Here is a 23,641-nt window from a genome sequence, read left to right on the forward strand (position 1 = left end):
GCTGTGGAACATAACCTATGCAGCAGGTTTTAAGCCTTTCCCTGCCACTCCCATCCACTCCTGCACCTCCAAACCTTGAAAGGAAGCACCTTATGGTACTATTGACACTCTTCCCATGAAGCTAAAGCAGAGTGTGACATGGTGGTCAATGCACTGGTCTTCAGACTGGTGGGTATTTTCGTTTTTTAAGAAAGAAAAGGGAATGGTGGGGGAATGTGAGCTTGAAAGAAGGTATGCAGCTAAATCCTGATCAGTCATCTGTAGAAGTACCCAAGCTTACCTCATGCACTTTTGAAAAGCAGCCAATGCTGTGGAAAACCCAGCATTATCCCTAGCATCAAGGGCAAATTCCAGTCAACTTAATCATATCCTGCCTGCCCTCCCTCTGCATTTTCAGTTAGAAAGGGTATTACTCTGACAAACTTCCTGTCCAAAATCGCCAGGAACATGTCTGCTCTGCAACACAGAGCATGGCTGCTGTTCTACCAACAGATGGCTGAAGTGATTCACAGACCCAGTGGCTGAAGCACTTTGAGATACTCTAGAATGGAAACCTGTTACAGAAGTGCATTTTCCCCCCCTCTTATTGGGGAGAAGAAATTGCATCACATTAATCCTTAACTCTTGATGGCAACGCAGCACACTGTCACAGAAGAACGTTGTCTGATCTGTGGCCTTCCACAAAAGCAATAGGGCCTCATAACTAAAATCAGACTTTAAAAGCTGTCGGACTGTGCGTGTCTGGAGGAAGAGAGCTTCCTATCTGGTTTTCCACTTGACAGCAGGATGAGAAGCAGTTCCACACACCACCATTAGACTACAAAAAAATGTGAGGCCTTTCAGTGTTGCTCTACAAGGTCACTTTTTCTTTACTAACTATAGTGACATTTAATCAACTCCAACCCCTGCAACACATGCAGAGGTATCCAGTGTTCTCCAAGTCCTGTACAACCTGTGATGACCGATCCTGGTGCCTTCCTTCAAATCAAGCGGCCCCTGTTGCACTTCCCCTCAGCTCTCCCTGTTTCTGCAGCACATGCTTCATAGCGTTCACAGCTGCAGTCCAGCAGACTGCGACAAGGAGGCAGAAAAAGGTCTCTGCACTGCACGCTCACTCCCCCTTCAAGCTGTGGAGGAGCACACAGAAGCACACACCGCTCCCTAAGGAAGCGAGCATTCAGCACAGACAGGCACAGGTCTGCATACACACTCAGTTCCTTATAAACGAAGACTCTTGCTTTGCAAGAGAAGGAATGGGTACAGTGGATGCCAGCCTTTGACTAGGCAGCAAAGAAAAATGTCACACAAAAACAAACCGCCTTGCTCTCTAAAATATATATTTCTATACATATATGTAGAGAGAGAAAATGAATTGACATGGGAGAAGAAAGCTACAGAAAGAACCAGAGAGACTCCACTGTGTGTGAAGTGCCTCTCACCTTAATAATCTGCTAGGAAATAAAACCAAACAAACAAGCAGTATTTGGTGTATGTTGCACGGCAGCATCTCTATGCCGTTCCCCTGGGAAGCTGCTTCTGCCTGTCTGTGCGGCTGTTTAAAGCCCCTAGAGAAACACCCCTCTGACCCACCCTGCCATCAGTGACTCCCCCTTCCTTAACCTGTACAATACAGAAGCTACCAGATATTTCTGCTCTGCTGATAGAAAGTGGAAATGAAAATAGTTTCACAACTGGTCACTCTTGACCTTATTTAACAGAAGCTGTATGAATCACAGAATACCATGTAGGCTGCCCAAAAGTCTCATTTTTGTTCTACAGAAAAAACAACAACAACAACAACAACAAAACACCCTAGTTAGTTTTACAGTCCCTTTTTAACCATAGCCACCATTCTTTTAGATGGTCATTTTTTTACACGTGTACATTTTCTACTCAGGGGAGGGAACAGAGAAGACATCAGATTTCCTCAAATGCAGTTTTCAAGGTAAAGTGACTTTAAAACCTTGTCAACACTCTTTTTTTTTTGGCACCGTATGAAATGACAGGGTGATTTATTATGCTTGTCACTGCTGTTGTTTACCAGAAACACGTATCTGCCATGAAAGATCTAGAGACCTATTTGATCTCATATCCATGCAGAGGGTAATTAGATACCCTGAAGTCCCTGCCAGCTGCAGATTTCTTTGAGGCCACACAACCGGACGTATTTCAAAATGCCATTCTTCCCTCAGAGACCTCACATAGTTTAAGTAAAAAAAGATGCCTTACTATAGAAGTATTCTCAGTAGGTAAGTTACTTACAAGATAAACTCTTCCTTCCAAAAGGGATTTGCAGCATTTTTGGCTACAGAGCTGGAAAACTTCTGCATAGGGTCATTCAACTGAACTATACACACAAGGTTTGTGCTGCCTGTAAGGATGAGAAAAATCAATATCCAGTTATTAATACTCCATTACCAAGAGGCACACTTACTCAAAAGAAAGCAAAGAACCCCCTTCCATACATACCGCACTTTTGAATAGACTATTGCAAACACTTCCCCACTCTCCCACAGGATAAATTGCTTTCCTCTGTTTGCATACCATCTACATTAATAGTGATGGTCCAGATTGCATCATCATTGCCTTACACACTGTTTTATGTAGTATGAAACATGACAACCCAATCAAAATTCTGGCATGAAGTAAAAAAGGGCAGGCATGCAAAGATCAAACAGGATGGGGAGAGAGAATCAACAGCAAGGAGGTGGCAGTGTGGGAGTAAAGTTGCTTTCAGCTGCTTTAAAAAGAACAGAAGTTTTCGAAGTTCCTACTGGCCACAGTCACAGTGGTTTCATTGGACATCAAAATAAGCTTTTTCTGCTAGCAAGTGAATTATGACAGAAGCATTAATTAACAATGGCTTTCTAGACTGCAGCTTTTAACAAGTTCATGACATTTCAGAGTACTGATACAGAATTATCTCTACCTTGATCTTGAAATTTAATAGCATGGCAAATTGGCATATTAGAGTAGTTACTAATATATTGCTGCTCTAAGGGGAAACAATGTGGTCTTCTTGAAACAATTTATTTTGGATGGCTTTCACACCATCAGAAATCATTTCAGTCCCAGCATTCCAAAATATCAAGGAAAGCAACAAAACGCTCAGCACTGACTGTGTGAAAAGCAAACAAAAGATATGTTGCCCTCCAGTTCTCCAGAAGGATCTAGGTTTATATTTACTACCATCAATTCTCAGTTGTCCTCTGGTGGTGCATCAGGGCTGTGGATGAGCCCCACCTCAGGCACAGAAGCAGCCTGGGCCTGGCAAGGTTATTAGAGGAGACCAAGCACTGTGTACACACAGCTTATTTGGGATCCCAGCTAACCCTGGAGTAAGTAGTTTAGCTGCTTTCACAGCGAGCTGAGCCCGAGTTAATGAAGCTGGTGTGGTTTTCTGTTAACCCAGCCATATGTCTCTGCAGCCTGCTCTTGCTGCCAGCAGCGCTCAGCAGCCCTGGGCAGGAACGCCTGCACAGCTCTGCCTGAAATGACACCGCAGCCACTGACCGACTGATACTGAACAGGTTATTTCAGCATTTCTGCACCCCACACCCTGGTGTACACAACTAACAATTTTTTCCTTAACAGCAGAAATCACTTTTGCCCTGTATGATACACTGTGGACCACACGGTACTAAATCTAGGATAATCTTTGTTTACATACCCAAAGGAGACAAAAATGAGCACAGCTCAGAAACAGAGACCAGTTCTGCTACTGGTTACGCAGCAGTTGAACGTATCTATAGGAAAGCCACAAGCTCCTATAGACCATGTCAGCATCCATGGTTTATAGGATGATAATGATCAAGACAGACAAACTGCTCCTCCTCAGCCTTCTCTGTATCAATGCACATGAGCTTGCAATATTGCACACTCAGTAATTATCCAGTCTCAGAATTGCAAAAGGATAAATTAATTATTGCTGCAAGACAAGGCCAGGAAAAGGGAAGAGAACAATAATTAAAAGGCAGCAAGCTATGTCCAGAAGCTAGCATCTTCCCAGCTGTGCGGTATTTCCACTAAATTTTGAGTGTACCAGCTAAACCCCACTATGAAGCTTTATTTCTCACACTCAGTTCCAAAGCGTTTACACTCCCAGATCTGCTAGGGAATCAGCAAAATTCCTTCCATCTCCTTTTAGGAAAGCAAATGGTGATTTTGCCTCTCAATATCTGGGTTCCCAAAGTAGAGCACACTAATTGTAACCTCTTCCTCTCATTTTCAGGGAGGAGGCAGAGACGCTTTCCATAAGATGAATCTTATGTTGCATACACATAAAGGTATCTCATCTCATCTCATGTTGCCTTTTAAAGGCAGCCAAAATGATCCGCTCTTGAAAAGTTTAGTTTACTCTGCAAAATTGTAGAGTAGTAGTTGCAAATTCTGAATGAGTTTTCCTGCAATCTACAGTTTCCAGCACAGTTTTATTTATATAGGACATTTCACTGCAAAGAGTTCCAGAAATGTTTTAAAAATAATCTGTTTTAAAAAAAAAAACAGTCTGCAGGAAAGTTTTAAGGGAACCACTTCCAACCAGGACAAGCAAAGCAGCATTATGCAAGAGTCTAGGGCAGAAACCTATTACATCTAACTGAAAAAACGAGTATAGCAAGTAGGATATATTTATCCAAAACTAATGCCTTGCCCAACTTAGCAGCCACAAGCTTCCAATAAAAAGACCGCTACAGAATTGTTAGTGACCATAAATAACAGAGCCTCAAATTTGCATTTCCACTGACACTATCTGAAATCTGCTTGCTTGTGCCTCAAACAGTGATGGAGGCATGCTTGCACTTGAGTAAGTCTGAACACTTGCTAGACAGGCTTGGTGCTTCTTTCCAAAACCAACACTGCAACTTCACTAGGCAGTGACCTCCTTTGTGGTTTCATTCTCTACTTGCACTCCCTCGCCTACCTACAGAGGTACTTTATGAGGGGGAAGAAATCCCTGACAACAAATCACCACCTTTGAGAAGAATTTACATTGATAATTAGATATTACATAAATCAGCAAATCATTCAAAAGTAAAGAAAAGCAGCTGTAAAAACAAGGTAATACTGAACCAAACCAATGCCACTGCTAACAGTTAATGGAGAGTTGGATTTGAGTGTCTCATCTTAGGTATACCCAAAGTGGTAAGTTTTAGAAATTGAAACTAAAATCCAAAAAATAATCAGCCAACTTTATAAACACACTCACTTCAATTTGTTTTCAACAATGATGTATTTGTTTACAAGAAGATCAAGACGTTCAAATACTCAAACCAAAACACACACAGTTTTGTAAAAGAATGACTAAGTCTCTTTTTCAGAGTACATCAATTTCTTACATCTTCTTTTGAGAGAAAGCTGTAACCCAGAACTTTCAATTTATTTCATCTGAAAGGAATAAAAACCACAATCTTGCTTGAAAAGGAGCAGCATCGCATGGGCTACATTACCTGCAGCACTGTGATCAGTTAGGTTCACCGCGATGTTCTTCACCAGCAGCTTGAGTTCATGAGCCCTTGGAGGTTTAGGGGGACTAGTGCCCTGAGGGAGAAGGCTTGTGTTCTGTACATTCTGTGAAAAGCAAGCAGAACAAGAGGGATCACACATACACAAATACCAAACACTTTTAACTTCTGTCACATTGATATAGGGAAGAAGACGTGTGATGGGGTGTAACATCAACAGACAGCCACACGAGAGTTACATTCACAAAGCCAAAGGCTATGTTGTTTTCAATAATGTGTTCTAGTTGTTTCTGATCACTGAACGGTGTTAAACTTATATTTGTGGGTCATGAACATATAAGAAAAACACTAAGCAGAAGGACATTTCTCAAAAGATTTAGGTAGGAATAAGACTTACCTGAACCTCCTTTATATCTGTAGGCCTTGTACTCAACACTACAGATGGAGAAACTGAGCTAAAGAGGTTCTTCAAAACATCTCTGAGTGTTTCAGTTATTGCACGTGCCCCTGCTGTCTGTCCCTAAGAGGAAAGAAACAATCAATGCTTCTCAAAACTCCGAAGAAAGAAGGTAAAATTTAATTTGGTATATCTAAACTAGCAAAGCCATTGAACATTAACTTTGTCAGAGACAGACATGGTTTCTGTTGCCAACAACAAAATATAACAAGAGATCATGCAAATAATTACTCGAATTTCTATGTTGTGCACTAAAGGAAAACTAGAAATTTACACTGAAAATGCCACATGCTATTCTGAGAGTTACAAAGCCACAGCTATTAGCCACAAAAACAGAAGTTTCATTAACAGTTTACATCTTATGATGGTGTTTTTAAAGTTTTTGTACTGCTTTGCACTCCACCGAGAGAGCAGATCAGGTCATCAGATAAGCAGATCGGCACTGTTCCAGTGATTTAATGGGAGTTATGCCATCTTGCAACAGCTGAGAAGGAGCTAATCCTGTGCTGCACTGAAAAAAATATTACAGTATCTCCTGGAGGCCTTCAACCTTGCTGTAAAGCGCCCTGTATGGACAGACAGTCATGCTGCTCTGTGGGACTGACTTGTACGTTTGTCCATTCAAAAATCTCATGGCAATCTGTGCTTAGCACCAATGTCTCTGACAGATGAGAACAGAACACAGATTTTGCTTATATATGTAGCTTCACATGATTAATTGCAAGGTGTATGAAGACTGCGAACCGCCTCTGACCTTCCTGCGCTTCTGGAGAAGCCTGCTTCCTGTGTCACGCTCTTCAGATAGTCTCTTACGCTCAGTTATCTACAGGGAGTGGATTTTTAAATTAAACTATCTCAGAAAGTGCAGTCTGATAATCAATTGCTCTAAAGGTGGGACAGGAGAAATCTGACAGGTTTCTTTTCTAAAGAAAGGACTGAAGTAAGAGACAAAGATCAAACCTAAATAACAGAGGGCTCATCCACCTTTTCTGATCTGATACTGCACCTGAGAGACTTTGCTATTACAGAACTAGGTTTTAAAGGAAAGGGAACTGATTTACAGATGCAGATACAGAACAACTGGAGAATCCAATAATCACAGAAAGCAGAGAAAGGTACCATTCTGCATGCTGCTGTCTGACAGGAGAATGCCTAAAATCAGTGTACCATGGCCAACAAACACGGCCTTGCTGCAAAGAGAAGGCAGACTCGTGACAAGGACACCCAATTTGCACCAGCAGAGAGATCAAGCCTAATCCTGGTAGATTCCCTTGGTAACATTGCAGCCATGCATCACCAGCAGTCAGCACTACCCATCATAGAATTATAGAGTGGTTTGGGCTGGAAGGGACTTTTAAAGGTCATCTAGTCCAACCCCCCTGCCATAGATCAGGTTGCTCAGACCCCCGTCCAGCCTGGCCTGGAATGTCTCCAGGGATGGGGCATCCAACACCTCTCTGGGCAACCTGGGCCAGTGTTTCACCACCCTCATCATAAAAAGTTTCTTCCTCACGTTTGGCCTGAAACTCCCCTCTTCTAGTTTTAGACCATTGCCCCTTGTCCTGTCATAACAGGCCCTTCTAGAAAGTCTGGCCCATCCTTCTTATAGGCCCCTTTTACATACCAAAAGGTCACAATAAGGTGTCCCTGGAGCCTTTCTCTGCCCCAGGCTGCTGCAGCCATGCAGCACAAGGAAGGCACGAGGCAGGAACAGAGTCTCCCACAGCCGCATCTCTGTGAACGTGGCAGAACACGGACTTTGCTCTGCCACCCTGGACATCCGGCACCACACTCCTCCATTACAGACAGCTCTCAGCATTAAAAGCAATCTGTAATTTCAAAAGACTTGGTCCTTTCTTAGGTGCAGGAGAAGATGGTGCAATGACTTCCGCACTCCTAAACATTTGCTTGCAGCTTGCTCAACAGGTCAAATAGATTTGGAGTAACATCCCTTTCCCAACTACCCAAGTGTTACAGAAACATTTAGGGTGTTTCATAAAAATCCCAGGAATGTTGTGTACAGAAATCCTGTTTCACAGCCTGCTTACCTAACCGCCCCTTCAAGACAGGTCGCTATGGTTCAAAACACACAACAGCATTGACCAGTCCCAGAGAATCTCTGCTTTGTTCACACTGTGATCCCTCAAAAATCCGCCAAAACAAGAGGCAGCAGCACATCTCTGCAACTTGCAGATAATGCTCTTTTACTTTAAAAAAATATTAAAGTAAATTAAGCTGCCACAAGCTTCAGTTTCAGTAATTTCATTACCCATGTTATTTAAATAAGCAGATAAATTGTGGTTAGTTTTCACTGTTTTAGAGGTAATTCCCCTCCCCTGTCCTTACCTAAACACTGCTTGATGAAGAACACTGTCAAATTGCAAAATCCTACCTGCCTTTCACTTTGCTGTCAACCTAATCTAACATTTGTTATTTAACAGTAAGAATGGCAACAATCGCCACTGGACTTCCACTCGTAGGTATTTTCCAGTGTTTCCATAGTTATTAATATTTGAAAAGCAGTTTGGTTCAAGACCCTCCTGTCAGCCCAACCTCATTTCTAGCCATCCTTATTTGCAAAGTACTGCTGCATCTCAACGCCCTCTACAAAGAAACCTATAATGGTTTAACTGTCAACTAAAAAGGTTTAAGACAATGCGTTTTACTCTGGGTTTGACATGGGTTAGGGGCGTGCAGCCAGAGACCACAGCCCCTTGGGGCACATGAAGTCACTGCATGCCAACCCAAGCCCTGCTAGTCATCCAGATTGCCAAATGCAACTCAGGTTCACCCAGTTATTATCAAGAGAAAGCAGGTTATTATACCCACCTTGTCTGACTGATGACAAAAGCACTGTGTAGATAATCACAAGCAATTAAAGGTATTTATTTGTAGACACAATATTGCTTCCAAAAGAGGTAAAAACAAGACGCAAAAGCTGACATTTAAGAGCTGAAGCAATTTCCAAGGTGTAGGTTGCTCACCAATTTTAGCTCTTTGTTTATTGCCTTCCCTGTTCCCTAAACGCTAATAGAAACTTCAAAGTGAAAACAAAGCCCTTAGCTATTAAGAACTTAACAGGCTCATTTTAAAACCACAGACTAAGCACAAGAAGTTGCAACTCCTTTGCAACCCTGGATGTGGGCATCTCTCAAAAAGCAGGTTGTGAAGTCCAGTGACTGTAACAGAGTCACCTGCATTTGTTAGTAAGTACTTAATCACTGTTCAATATGTGGATGATCAGCATGCCACCCCCAACATGTGAAGCTCATTTACACTGCTACGCATACACAGTAAAATCTATATAAAAACCCACTTCAAAAGACTCGTCTGTCTTTAGTTATGAATTTCATATTTTTATGTACAAAAATTGTGGTAATAAATTATTAAGATTCTGGGTCACTCACCACAGGTCTTTAGAAGGAGCTCTACTATACAATAAACCTATTTTTTAATGAGGCCTTCAGTCAGAAAATCAACTTCACAAAACAAAAGCAAGTCTTTGCTCACTGTTGTAAGAAAGGCTTAAGTCACCAAGTTTGTGCCAAACAAAATTGTGAAGGGTCAAAGGCAGAAAAGAATCTCTGTCATGAAATCATTTCAGGGGATGTCCCAAATAAAGTCCTCCAATGAATCAGTGTTAATAGTAAGATAAGGTGCAATTCCAAAAGCATCAAGATATTTTTAGATCATCCACCATTTCCTGAAATAATTGTATTTTTTTAGAGCTGTTTCTGAACTACTGCCAGATTTCAAAATTTATCTAAGTTAAGGATGGGGCAACTTTGTAATTCCTTTGATGGAAATACCACTGCAACTGTTTTCTTTTGATTATTAGTTTAGAAGTGCTCTGAGAGAACGTTTTTAGGAACAGATATTTTTCACATCTTCGAATTTGGATGAAAATTTTTTGCGAAGCCACTTGTGACAGTCCCATGCTTCTACCAAAAGCAGCCAGTAGAACAGAACGGGTATTTTTGTTTCAGCTCTTCCAGCCTCACCGGACACTTTAGCTCTAGACACTGCTACTGCTGACCTAAAGCATTACACTGGTTTTGCACTGAAGGGGTGGAGACCTTTCTTCTCTACGATAAAAGTTACCGACTGACCTCCTGCACTGTTGGTTGGATTTCAAAGTTGGTTTCATTGGCGTTAATGAGGAACCACTCAACTTTGACATCTTCTCCTTTGTCTTTCACGTAGAGCTGAAGCTGTGGATAGGAAAGCAGTTATTGGAGAGTGTTCTTGTGTCCTATAAAGAACTGTAGTTCAAGCTCCATACTAAGGCTCACCAAAGGAAGAATGATACCAGTTTCTAAGTAAGTAAATTCAAAGTGACAGTCTAAGAAGGCAGAAGTTACTTAAGCTTTGAGTGCACGCCAGTCAAAAAAAGGGTATTGTTGTTCTATACATACAGGTAGTTTACCCAACATGTTATTTATTCACAGTCTTCTAAAGAGGCAGCTTAATTTATGAATTTATCACTTGCCCCAGAGGGAAACTGTAATATTATTAAACATTTCCGATGAGACATTAACTAAAGGAAGAAGAGAGAGAACAGCTGTTTACCTGCAGGTGAAGTGGAGACAGTTTAATGCTGTACGACTGATCTTTCGCAGCCACAGGTGAAGTATCTGAGACAGTGACAACAAATTTGACAGAATCTCCCACAACATTGCAAGAAACCACCTAAAGAAATCAAAGGAGTGGGGGGAGACAAAAGAAAGGAAAAAAAAATTAGTCTTCAGAAGAAGGTTGGGTGAAGGTAAGAAATGAACTAAGAAAGGACTTTAAGCTACCAGAATTATGCTAAATTCTGCAGGAAAGAGATTTCTAAGCAGTTTCTTGAACATCCCTACCTCCTTCTGTACATTCACTTCTAAAAACTGTAGTTCAAGTGTTTGCTTCTGGACATGGAATTTAATAACTAGAAATTCTCGTATTTTTCAAAGCTTATTTTGTATTGTTATCCAATACAAAACTAATACCTGACAAGGACTCCTTTGTGTTTCACGTTTCTATATACTAAAAGCTCAAAGATCACAATTTTGCATAAGGGAGACAAAGAAGTTTGCTCTTCTTCCTCCTCTGCTCTGAACTAAGTAGTCTACCTTAGGACAGCTGGTTTCACCAAACAGTATTTGGTTTAGAGGTATCCTACAAATGTGAAACTTTGGTATATCTCTGCTGCTGCAGAAGAGGATTTTGCCTGAGTAATTCCAGTTCCGAGTGGGGTGGGGAGGGGCAGGAGGCTTTAAAAGTTTATTCAAGTCTCTGACTAAACTAAGAAAGGCCCTGAAATTTGGTGACGAACTCCTATGTCTGGGAAAAGTTCGTATGTCACTTGAAGGCAACAGACTTCATTGAATACACTCCCTCACTTTCATGAGCAGTAATTTAACTTGTTATCACACTGAGTTTACAAACACCAAAATGATTTTTCGTCCTTCTCCTCTGCAAACAGACTGAGGTGCCAGAGCTGCTATGCAAAATTCCCAGAGTGTGCAGAAGGCACCTGGTGGCACAGGAATGCCCCAGGGACACAAGTCAGAAATCACTTATTACACCAGAGAGAAGCTCCCTTTGCAAACAGCTCTGCTGGTTGAAGACAGCTGCTGGTCACTGTCCCCAGAGCTCCACCTTGGAAAGGACACCTGAGCCCTCCTTCAACTGACTCAGGCAAAGTTAACCGTGTTAACGCAATGTGCAGACAAATAATTCACTGCAAGATTTGTTTGATGGAAACTCTGCATGTGTGCTATTAAGTTATATTTGTGCACTTACTGCTTCACTTATGGGCACTGGAATTGAAGATGAAGGCTTAAAAATGAATAATGTACCTTCTGGAAGATCTTTATCAGTCTCTCCTTAAATACATTTCATCTCCCTGGGCTCTATAGCATACATTTTAAGAAGGACTAGAGCATTATCTGGGGCTCCAGAGCACATCCATTAAGGCAGAGACTTAATTACAAAGGAGTGGGAGGAAGGGGTGGACATGACAACAATCCCAACCACACCCACAAGCAACAAGATTTGCCTTTTCAGGTTCGTCTTCTATGAATTATAGTTTAGAAGTGGACAAATCAGTTTCCTTCACCTCTCTCTAAAGTCTAAATTCCTTCAAAAGTGATTTCTGATCCTTAATCCCACATAATCAACATGAACACCCATTACTATGTTATAACATAAAAGATTTTTAAGAATTTTTAATAGCTAACAAGACCAAATCCTTTGATTTGTGAGGATAGATTGGCATGATGGCTCTTTAAAGACTTCAAAAATGAGTATGTTCTTCCCTTTTTTTTTGAGAGTGGAGGAGAGAAAATGACAAGTCTGATGCAAAAGCTGCTGACACTTGCATGTCCTAAATGCAGTGGTTTATCATCTGCGAACATTTCATGAGATATGCATAGGAAGTTCAGTGCATTGAGAACAAGTTGGACTTGCTGCACATGAGATGTGAAGCCATTTGTCTGGAATTTCTGGATGCCTAGGAGCCAAGGTTGCCAGGTACGTGGTTGATTACTGCTTTAAAAAAAAAAAAAAAAAAGAGTGGTAGGAGAGTTGGTAGATAAGCTCACGTGCCAGTTTTTTCTTACTCATGTTTACTTTAAAATAAATGATGGAAACAGGCACTGCAGGTGGTGGAACTTTCACTCTTCTTTCTACACCTTGTCAAGAGATGTTAAAGCAATTTTTGAAAATATTTATACCTTTATTTTAGGAGGTAAATAAATTAATCAAGGAGACTAAAAGCCCAAACCAGTAGGGTTTAGTCTCCTAAGTGGGCTTTTAGTCTCCTTGATTAATTTATTTTCTGCCAAAAACATCTACCAAGTCCTATTCCTCTTCTCCCCTCACTTTTAATAAAATAACTGGTCCTCAGGTCCAGAAGTCTGTTAATATTTAATCCAATCAGAAAAAGGAGTGGTTTCATGAATATTAATGAATCCCTTTGTTCTGGGAGCAGGATGGATTATGGAGTCAGAATACTGAGAGGAGCAGAATTCTGGGCTAGAATTTGAAGAGAAAGCTATTCTGTTTTCATCCAAGATGCTGCTACAAGTGGTAAAAAGTTGATTAAAGAGACTGCAACTGCTGCTTCCCTTTTTAAGTGACACTTCTAAAGAAGTGTAGCAGATTATTTTGGCAGACCAGAGCAGAAATATGTAGGACATTTTCCCCAGAACAGTCACATGAAGAAAAATACTGAAGCTTCCTGTGCTATGCTCCTCTTCAGCCATTCTCCCATCCAACCTGTTCTTCAAAGTGATTTTCTCTGCACCAATGAAGAAGGAGAAGGGAGGGTCAGGCAAAGCACCCCTTTCTGGTCAAAAGGGTAGAGAAAGAGGTAGGACAGATGTCCACAAGAAAACAGTAGCACCTGGACCAATATGAAGGGAGTTGCTCTTCAACTTCCATTTATCTTCCTCATCTCTCTTGCCCACCCCTCCTTACCAGGGACATTTTGTGTTTTAGACTTTGCGTTTTAGAGGCTGGAAATCCTGTCATTTTTATAACAAACCGCTCCTTAAAAATTAAGCCCTTGCACCACTGCACAGCAGCTGTGGATGCCTGGAGGGGTCACATCCCAGCTCACTTTTGTTGTCTTACATCTGGACAAGCAAGACCTCCTAAATTAGTAGAAACAGGGCGAGGTGAAGTAGCAGCACAAAGAAACCAGGACTCTGCTACCAGCAGAACCAAGGTATTTTCTCTCTTCATCACCTCCATAGCTCTAGCCTCCCCCAGCACAAACACCCCATCACCAGCCAAGGTCTCTCTCTGCACTTCGGGGATCTGCCATGGAAGGGCTTCCCAGCCCCTTCTCAGGTGCCTTCACAGGCAAGGCTTCCCCGCTCCTCCTCAGCCCTCTGCCATCCCTTCTGATGCTCAGCTGACTCCTGGCACTGGATCACCCCCATGCAAGGGCTATTCTTGCCATCTCCTCAACATCCTCCAGCCTCCCCTCTCACCTGCCTCCATCCCTCACCACACTTGCCCACGATGTGGGTGAGCTGCTGTGGCAAAACCCCTTGACCTGGCTGGGTTCTGTTCCCCATCTGCCTGATGCTGGCACCCAGCTACAAATGAGCTGTGGATGCTGTAACACACCTTGCTTATATGTATCTAAAACGGTTAGCAAAATTATCCTTAAAAAAAAAAATCATCTTTTAGATAAACAACTGCAGGAATAAAGAAGGCTGAACAAGCACTACAGTTGGAGTAAAACAGGTATTTTTCCGAGAAACTAAAGTGCCCAAACTTGTGTACTCACAGCTATTAAAGTCCTTCCCCTTGCTTTGCTCTCCCCTTCTATATACTGACTTTTTATTTTTGTGGTTCCTCTGAGAAGAGCTGCAAAATTTCAGTTTCTTTCCTTCCTGAAGTAGCAGAAGCAGCTGCATCATCTCAGGGAGCACCAGAGTGTTTGTGCTCCTCACACATGGTGTCTTCTCACCTTGAGAGGTTTCAGTTTTGGCACTGGCACCCCACTGATTTGTGCTTTGCACGGGGCCTCTTTGTTCCTCCTCCCTCCCCTCTCCATGTGTAGCAGCAGGTTCCTTCCCATGGCCCAGGGAGGGTGAAGGGCCATGACTTCATGGGGAAGTTCTGACAGCTCTGCAGAAGTCTTCACCTTCCTCAGGCCCCAACCGCATCATCTGTGCGTGTAAAGCCCTCAGCATTACAGGCCTCTTCTCTTTTTTTTTTTTTTTTTTTCCTGGAAATGAATTGGTTTTACTGTGTTTGGTATTTATTTCCAGAAAGAGCAGGTCTTTAGCATTTTCACAAGAAAATGAGTATATACCATGAGGTAGCCACAAAGCAAAAACTGCCTTGACCTCAGCTGTAGGTACCAGTGTGCTATTAGATTTAGGATCCTCTCCCACTTCCCACATTTGTTTTGGAGTACTACACTGAGGAGAAGGCTCTTTGGCATGGAAATCTTGTCCATGGCCAAACAGGCAGTTTGTGTACTCAGCTTAAAACCTCACAGTAAGAAAATTTCCAGTCAGAAACTTCTGCCTTTTCACAGTCACAACACTCAGCTGTTCACAAGAATTACATCATTTTCCTTGGTTACCAGAGCCTATGCATTAACTTCTGGAGCAAGTTTCTGTAGCTCTTTACCATTCCCTCTTTACCCAAGAGGTTTACTGAATGACACAGACAAACTGAAGGAGAGACGACAAATTCAATGTCTGATCCAGGCACAGCTAGAGGTCAGTTTTTAGAAGCCAGTATCAAAGTAAGTTTGCCTGCAAATATACTGAGACAACCCTGGACCAGTTTTCCAAAATTATGATAAAAAACAGGGGAAAGACAGGGTGAGTGATGGAATGAGTACACAAGAGAGAGTTATCACATCAGCAACAGAAACAAAGAAGAAACTGATGGAACACATGAATTTATCTATTCCTTTGAGACCAGCATACAAATGCAAAAAAGTAGAAAAAAAGGGGAGACAGGAATAAAACAAACAAGCAGGGAATACAAGGAGACAGAGCAGGAATAATTTTTCAACTGGTCACCAAGTAAATACCAAACCGTGCAAGGACAGGAAGCAGTACTTCTATTTAAGAAGGGGGAAAATAAATACCAGAAATAGACTTGATAGTTTGGCCTCACTAACACGCAAACCTTACAAACCATTTGGAAGACAGCACAGCTGAAGACATAAACAGAAAGCAACAAAATTCAGGAGGGGTTTGCCACTTCATGCTAGAGCACCTTGAAGAGAGATCCAGTTGCAGAGATGGAGGCACATTGTGCCATCAAGGTGCTAAGGCATCCCTGACCCCTGTGCCAGGCTAGAAGGTGGGGCACAAGACTAGAGGAGGCCCACACACATCTGCAGTAGCAGCTGGAAGACAGGCAGGCTACCAAACAGTGCCAAAACCAGTATTATCTCCACTGACACAAACAAATCCCAACCCTGATGTCCTCCTTTGACAAGGTACTCAGTTCTTGCACAGGTTAGATCAATTATGTTATCTATTTTAGTAGGGTCACCCCACGGACAATTAAGCTTGTACTCCATCATTCCTGTGTTAAGGTGAAGGGTGATATACCTGAAAGGGAGAGGACAGTACAGTGAGCAAGGAGGTGAAAACTGGAAGCAAGTTACAAACGAGCCTGTCAAGCACCGACCCTATTGCACATTTAACATCCAAAATTCCTCAGGAGAAGTCTGAAAGGAAGTGTGATGCTGAGGAAGGCAAGCTGGGTAGCAGCAATATAAAGGAAGATCATGACATCACACATGAAAGCTGAAAAATCTTGAAGACTAGAAGGAAAATACAATTCAGAACACGGAGCATGTGTGTATGAGAATTAACAAATATTACTCCTACAAAGGGCAGTTTAACACTGGGAGAACACCAAAGGAAGAGAGACCCGGACACATCAAGTCAGCAGCTACAGGAGCGGCAGATTGGAAGCCCAAAATGCATCAAGAAAGTACTTTCAGAGACACAAGCAGTAATCTCCTTGCATGGTGAGACCTCACCTGTAAGTGTTGTGTGTCTCTTCAGCCTCCAAGTTCAAGAAAATTAATTTAAGTGGAGCTTCTGCAGAGAATGAGTGCACAGGAGTGACTTATGAGGCAGGACAAGATTGTAAAAGGAGACTTAAGTAACAGCTTATTTAACCAAGGTAAACAAAGGATGAAAGAAAATATAATTCCTTCATAATGTATTTACTGACAGCAAGCAGCATGGAGGAAAAACAAATGCATAAAGGATAAAGGCTATCTTTATACATAAACTAAGAAAAAAAGAATTAAAAGCTGCATGGGCCATGATTCCTCTTAGGCTTGTAAAAAAAACGCAGTCATGAAAGCAGCAAAGCTCCAGGAAAGCTTTTCAAGCAAAACAGGGAGTTAAAGGACAATAGGAACTGCATGTGATGGTCAGAGCAGTTCACTCCACCAAAAATAATCAGAAATAAACACACATATGTAACTAGGAAGGAGTCCCAGCTAGTACTGTAGTAGTGACAATGAGAAACCAGTCTTTCCTGGAGCAGAAAACAGCCTTTGCTACACGATGTTTCTATCTGCTTTAGAAGTAAGCGGAACCAGAAGCCCCAACATCCCAGTGGGGCATGAACACAGGCTACCAGCATGCAGCAGGGTGGCTGCAAACAAAATGATACCAAAACGAAGCTACAACAGCATTGTGGGTGAATAAGACCTTTCCAGGCATGTTGCACAGCTCATGGGAAAACAGTTCTCTCTTCTGTCCACTATTTCACCCAGCAAGATTCATCACATAAAAATTAACATGAAGCGTCCACATTTGCCATTGCCTGTTGCGAGCCGAGACAGTAATTCCTTGAATAGCGAGTTATTATCACTCATTCAAGGAATGGCACTCTAAGGGTGTTTTACCCCTTTCTATTTAAGCTTGAAGCAGGAAGATAAGGCAGACTTCTGCTGTAGCCTGGCACAGAGGCTTTGGATGGAACAATTTCCCAACAACAAAATCACCTTTTTTGTTGCCTTTTTTGTTGTTGTGGTTGTGAAGTTCAAAGGCTCTGGAAACAGAACGCAGCAATGGAAAGGTTGGTGGAATTAGCTAAGAATAATGCTAATGTTTACTTTGTTAAAACAAAACAACCAATACCACACAACAAAAACAGGCCACTTCATTCTATATATTTAGGCTCTGGCCCAAAACTGGAGTGAAGGCAAAGTGTAAATAGAGGCTTTGTCAAGAAGCAGTGTGGTGTAACCTTCAGCCACAAGAGCAGCTCTGTCCCCATCACAATGGCTTTGGCCAAGCTCATAACCAGCAGCTTCCCCAATCATGTCTGCAACTCTGCACTGTGGAACTTACACCAGTTTTACATCTTCAAGACAAGGACAGTACGTGTATATCTACAGACTGCAGGTGTCAGCATGTGTCCTGGACATAAATAGAGCTGTCAGTAGTAATATAATAATTACAGGCTGGCTGACAATTGACAATCCTGTATTGTTTCAGAGGAAGCCTGCATGAGAGCCTTCCCAGGCAGGGGACTTGCTGCCAGCACCAGGCAGGCCCATCACCTGGGTGTGCGCCAAGGTGCAGCATTCAAGAGGACAGAGGACCACTCACCAGAAAAGACATACCACAGGGCTCTATGAGCGTACAGCTTCATTAAAACATTACACACCCCATGTTTACTGCTATTTTCATCTCTCAGCCTCAATCCTCCACTTCCTCTGATGACCACAACCTCTTTGTTGCAAGGTCAAATACATATTTGAAATGACATGCAATGAATCAAGCCCTGGCTGCTGAACCAAGACACCTGTATGCTCTCGCCATACAGTTCACGAGTAAAGCAGCATGTTGAACCAGTTGCAGGAAAACAGTCTTGTGCCAGCTGATGCCTCAGGCAAGTGCAGAGCTCAGTGGGATGATACAACACTGACAAACATGCAGCATATGCTCACAAACTACACTCAGAGCCAGTCATGCCGGTAGTGAGTTACAAACACATATCAGAAGTTTGAGTTTGGGCAAGCTGCAGAGAAAGATTTCATATGCAAAGACTAAAAGTCTGAAGACCAAGGGAGGAGGGGAAGAAAACACCACAAAAAAAGTCCTTTGGACACTTGGACACGTATTACCTAATGAGTACGAAAAGAGACAACTACCTACTAGAGTGCCACTCCAAGGTTATACACTGAAATCCAAATTTTCAGGTTGTAGCTTAACTGAAGGAGTAAGATTAATTCAGAGAAATTTTTCCAGCAGCTGTGCAGAAGATTATGGCATTGGGTTTTGGGACAATTCAGAACAACCCAGTTTACGTAAGCAAACCTGTTTTAATCCAATATCTTTTAAAATGTGTTTATATTGGTTTAAGCTGCTGCTAAACACATCAGATTGCTAGCTGCAGTATAACAGCTCGATTAACATACTGAAGTGGCTCAACCCAAGGTCAGACAAAGACCAGAGGCTGCACAAGGGAGGGTGCAGGATTGCAAAGCCACAGGTAGAGGAAAGCAAGCAAACAGCCCTACAGCAGGAAGAAGTTCCCCTCACTGCCTCCTCCTGTCCAAGCTTAACCACAACAGATTAAGGTGGCCATGGGGCACCCTGGGTGTTGCCTTACCTAGCTGCTATAGCAGTCAGCATCTACATTTAAACAACACAGAAGTTAACTGAAGACTGCAGCAGAGATGTTCCCAGTGGTACAATGCGACTTCAGGGAACTCCAGGACTGCAGCAGCATGTTTTGATTCTGGCACACAGGCAAGACCAAAAGCAGTGGATTTTAGGCCTGAGATGCCACTCTCATTGTGGTCCAGCCACAGGCACAAGTACTCTGAGTACAGAGCTGGCCTCGTGCACCCCTGCTCAACTTTGATGCTAGCCAAGAGCAACCAGCAGACTCAAACCTCCTAGCCATCTTTCATGCAAACATATTTGCAGCTCTGCCCACCTTCCAGCAATATTTTAGATGCTGCAACACATGTGTTTTTTGCGCTGTTAGTCTCTAGTTTTTATTTGCAGTACATCTCCCTCGGCTGCTGGCTTCACACACTATACAGCACATAAGACTTCACAGTCCCCTCTGCTATACAATTTCCCATTGTGGTGTCTTCCAGCAACACAGAGTAACACTGGTGCCAACTCTACAAGTCCTACAACTCCAGTTTCTCCAGCCCCACTGCTGGGGCAGGGACCACTGGTTGGAGGGGAAGACAAAAAAAAAATGAAAAAAGGGAGGGAAAAAAAAGAGAGAGGACAAGTACACAAACTTTACATGTTGGCAACCACCAGCTCCCACTTATCTGGGCGTGCCTATAAGTTGTATATGAGGCAGATAAGCATGCATAGTTTTCAAAGGAATCATAGTAGAGCTAAATCAGACAAACAAACCAAAATAACAAAGCAAAATAAGAAGAAAAGCATCAGGATAATTTGATGCAGGTGCCTAAAGCTGAGCACCAGTTCAGATGTGACTAGTAGTTCCAGTCACTAGGATGAAAATGCAGAAGCTAGCACTGCTAATAAGCATATATACATTCTTACCTTCTTCTAAGAGCCACATTCTGCCTTATTATAATTGTATATGCACTAAGCACAGAGAAAACCACTTCCCAGTATGTGAAGTGGGGGTGGGAGTGTAAGAGAGAGACCATTCACTCCTCACTGAATACAAGATTCAGTAAAGACTTCATCCTCAGGACTTTGCGGCTGTTCCACTGGTCACTACCTGGCTTTGACTTAGGAAGCAAACCTGTGATCAGCCACACAAACAGCAAGTGGCAGACAAAGATGTTTTCCTGTCCCAGAGGAGAAGTGTCCCTTTCCTTCTTCATGAAGTCCCCACCCCACAATTCAACAATAGGATGGGGAACCATTGTACCGATGGTGCGGGAGAGGGCTGTTCACTTAAGGCATACCTATAAACTTGGTTGTTGTTCATTTGGTAGAAGCCCTAGGGCACATTCTGCTCCTGAGTTATAGAAGAAGTGAATCAATGTCAAGAGTTTGCATAGGTTCATTACAAAGGCAGCCTCCTACCAGCCTCAACAAACTTAGGTCAAGTGTACAGAAGTAATAACAGATAAAATTCTCACTGATGCTAATAAGAAAAGTTAACATTTCCAGCCCTAAAGTGCACTGAGACAAAACAAAACTGAAATTTACCTTCTCTTCAGCTGACTTTACAACACTAACAACTTGTTTAACTGCTAACTCAAGCGGCTCTGAAGGGTCATCTTCCTCAAACGTAAGCAACTGGGAATCCTAAGAAAGAAGAAAAAAGGAAACATCATTAGTGCACTGCCAGTGAAGTTCCTGGAGGAACTGGAGACGGAATTGCAAATGTATGTCAAAACTTGTATGTATTAATTGCATGACACCTCACTACATAATACAGGGTAGAGCCTGAAAACCTATACTTAGGATATAACTATGGGCCTAATCATAACTTATCTTTCTCTGTAGCAGAATATCAAGGTACACGGCACAGCACAAAGTGAAGTCCACGAGCGGGGACAGAGTTCAGTGAAACCACTCTACTTGAAAAAGGATTAGTCAGTGCTATAGTTTTAAAAGGTGGGTTTGGTTTGGCCTAATAATACGGCTGCACTAGGATATGTTGAAACTAAGAAAACCCAAATATCATCCTACAGAGGTGAGGAAAGAAGCTTTTTCCTCCCCAGTCTTCCCTTGTGTGACGGCAAGCAGTGATGACAGCTACTCAATCTTCACGTAGACAGCAAGGAAAAGACAGCGTATACCAGTTTTGGCAATGAGGTCATACTTTCAGAGACATCAGTACTTGCATTCTCCACCTGCTGCCCACACTGAGCAGTCAGCGCTGCTTTCCTCATCACCCAAGGTTGTTTTGTATGCAGGAATTTCATTAGCAGTGCACTGTTGACATTTTTTTGGGATGCTGACAGCAGGAGCTATGCCATGCTGCAGTGCCAGGCAGTGAACTCATGGCAAGGGACGGCCTCAGATGGTTTCCCGGGGAGGGAGGGTGCGTGTGTCCCTGTCCAAGCGGTTTTGGTCTCTGGCCGGGGATGGGAAGCTGCTTGGTTCTAGTTAGTTCAGTTCCCAGCACCTCTGCCCAAGCTGTCTGGGCTCTCCTCTTCCACAAGTGCGGGGCAAACCTTCAGTTCTTGGCACAACTCACACTTTTCTGAACCGCACCGTGCAATTTGAGAGGGTAGATTCAGCATTTGGTTTTTTAAGCTGCCCTAACATATAGTGATGCCCGGAAAGTGTTAAACTGCTTTGCTTATCTTCCACACACACATTGCCCTGCTCTTCCTTCTCCCCCCCAACATGCAAGAAGCAAGCACGCTGGGGCTGCCAGGAAATGAACCTCCTAAACCTGAGGAGAAGGCTGCGCACAAATTTGGAGCCTCGGGTACATGCCTCAGCATTTTCCACTGACACTGCAAAGGTTCAGTCCTCAGGACCAGAGAATTAGGTTGCTACAGCCTCACCTAACCTCCTTGCCTCTTAGACCTGGGTATACCATTACAAACCACCCAGCAAGATGTCATGCTGTGCCCTTGGCGTAAGAGTAGGATGGGAAGGGGTGCTACATTTTATGCATCTTACCTGACCTGGGTTAAAAGCAAACTGACCAAAACCTGTGAATCCCACCAACCCATGGCCGTCCGGAGGACACCAGCCCTCAGCGCTACTCTGACACGCACTGCATGGCCAAAGACAACGCGAAGTAAGCCCAGCCCCGGGGAGTTATTTGCCAAAGGACCGGCCGCAGGCCCCGTGCCTGCAACCAGGCCAGGAAGTTTCCATTGTTTCCTCCTCCCGGCGCCCGAACAATGCTATCGGACGCGGGGGTTCTACCCTGCTCCCGTGTGTGCGCCCACACTGCACCTTTGGCCGGCTCCTTCCTGCAAATTCCTGCCGAGCGGCAACCTAACGTGTATATACAGACACACGTATATACACACACACGTGCACGGGCAGCAACACGGCGGTAGGCGCTGTCAGCAGCCTGCTGATGGAACTCCCGTGTATCTTTGGAGCAAGTCCCGCTACCCCTACAGCCGCTCCTCGCCCCGGGTGGGGAGTGCCCCCGCTGGCACAGGAGCACATGCCGCCCTCGCCCGCCCCGCCATGGCCCGGGAAGCCCCGGCCCCAGCCCGGCGGACGCGGGAGAGCGGCCAGCGGCGCCGCCTGGGGCTTCTCAAGCGGGGTGGCTCCCGTCTCCCATCCCGCCCGCCCGCCGCCCCTCACCTGCGTCCCCGGCACTCACCGCCCGAGCCGCCGCCTCGGCGTTGAGCGCCGCCAGCCAGGCCCGCCGCCACTGCCGCCGCCAACTACCCAGCGACAGCGCCCAGGCCAGCACCGAGCTGCCCTCCTCCAATAGCTCGTCCCGCCGCGGCGGCGGCAGTAGCGGCGGCGGAGACGGCGGCCGGCGGCGCCGCAGGGCCAGCAGCGCGTACTGCACCAGGTAGACGGCCAGAGTGGCCAGCGCCGCCACGAAGAGGACGACCAGCGCGCACCAGCGCAGCTCGGCCAGCCCGCCCGCCGGCCACGCCATGGCTGACCATAATGGGAGCCGCGCTACCGGCCCCCACCAAGACGCGCTCGGCGGCGGAGCCGGGCGGCGGCAGCCCGCGCAGGGTCCGAGCCGGGAACGGCGGCACGCTGTCCGGCCGCCCGCCCGAGAACGCCCCAAACCGCCCGCCCACGGCGCAGTCACCGCCCGGCCCGCCCCTGCCGGCGGGGCCGCGAGGGGAGGCCCGGCCCCGGCCCCAACCGCGGCCCCAGCCCCGGCCTCTGCCCAGCGTTGCTGCAGTGGGCGGTGGCGAGGCGGCACACAGCGTGGCGTGGCCGGGCCGCACATCGCCCGGCGGCGGGGGGCGCTCCGCCCGCGGCTCCCACGGGGTCCAGCAGCAAAGCGCGTGAGAAGGCGCCCGGTGCTTCGGGGAGCAGCTGGAGCGGAGGCAGTGGGGTTCGGGAGGGGCGGCTGGGGCACAGGCTGCGGCCGGGACAGCTGCTGCCGGGCGGGATCGTGTGCGCCCGGGGCCGCCGCTTCTCGAAGAAACCATTTGCTGTTTCGGGCGGTGCTGCGGGCAGATAGGGGCGAGAAGAGCGCATTCAAGGTTGGGCAAAACCAGGGAGTTTCAACACAGACAGCGAGGCAGAAGAGGCATTCAGAGGGCCAGGAGGGACACAGGTGTCAAACTAGTTCTTCGTTGTTTTTCATATACCAAACAGGTTTC

The 23,641-nt window shown here is 44.6% G+C and overlaps 1 protein-coding gene across 3 annotated transcripts in view; it reads right to left on the reverse strand.

Moving 5' to 3' along the window:
* C2CD2 (C2 calcium dependent domain containing 2) overlaps positions 1-23,277 on the reverse strand; it is a 43,386-nt gene extending 20,109 nt beyond the window's left edge. For all 3 annotated transcript variants that reach the window (XR_011740104.1, XM_065861423.2, XM_071811466.1), the window contains exons 1-7: positions 22,669-23,277; positions 20,574-20,672; positions 10,489-10,608; positions 10,029-10,130; positions 5,860-5,982; positions 5,448-5,568; positions 2,263-2,371 (exon numbers count right to left, since the gene is read on the reverse strand). Coding sequence is in view for 2 of the 3 variants with exons in the window: in XM_065861423.2 (XP_065717495.2) it covers positions 2,263-2,371; positions 5,448-5,568; positions 5,860-5,982; positions 10,029-10,130; positions 10,489-10,608; positions 20,574-20,672; positions 22,669-23,262 (1,268 nt within the window). In the remaining variant the exon portion in view is untranslated. The remainder of the gene's footprint in view (positions 1-2,262; positions 2,372-5,447; positions 5,569-5,859; positions 5,983-10,028; positions 10,131-10,488; positions 10,609-20,573; positions 20,673-22,668) is intronic.
* Between the last annotated feature and the right edge of the window lie 364 nt (positions 23,278-23,641).

Source organism: Patagioenas fasciata, chromosome 1 (assembly GCF_037038585.1).
Source record: "Patagioenas fasciata isolate bPatFas1 chromosome 1, bPatFas1.hap1, whole genome shotgun sequence".
Classification (NCBI taxonomy): domain Eukaryota; kingdom Metazoa; phylum Chordata; class Aves; order Columbiformes; family Columbidae; genus Patagioenas; species Patagioenas fasciata.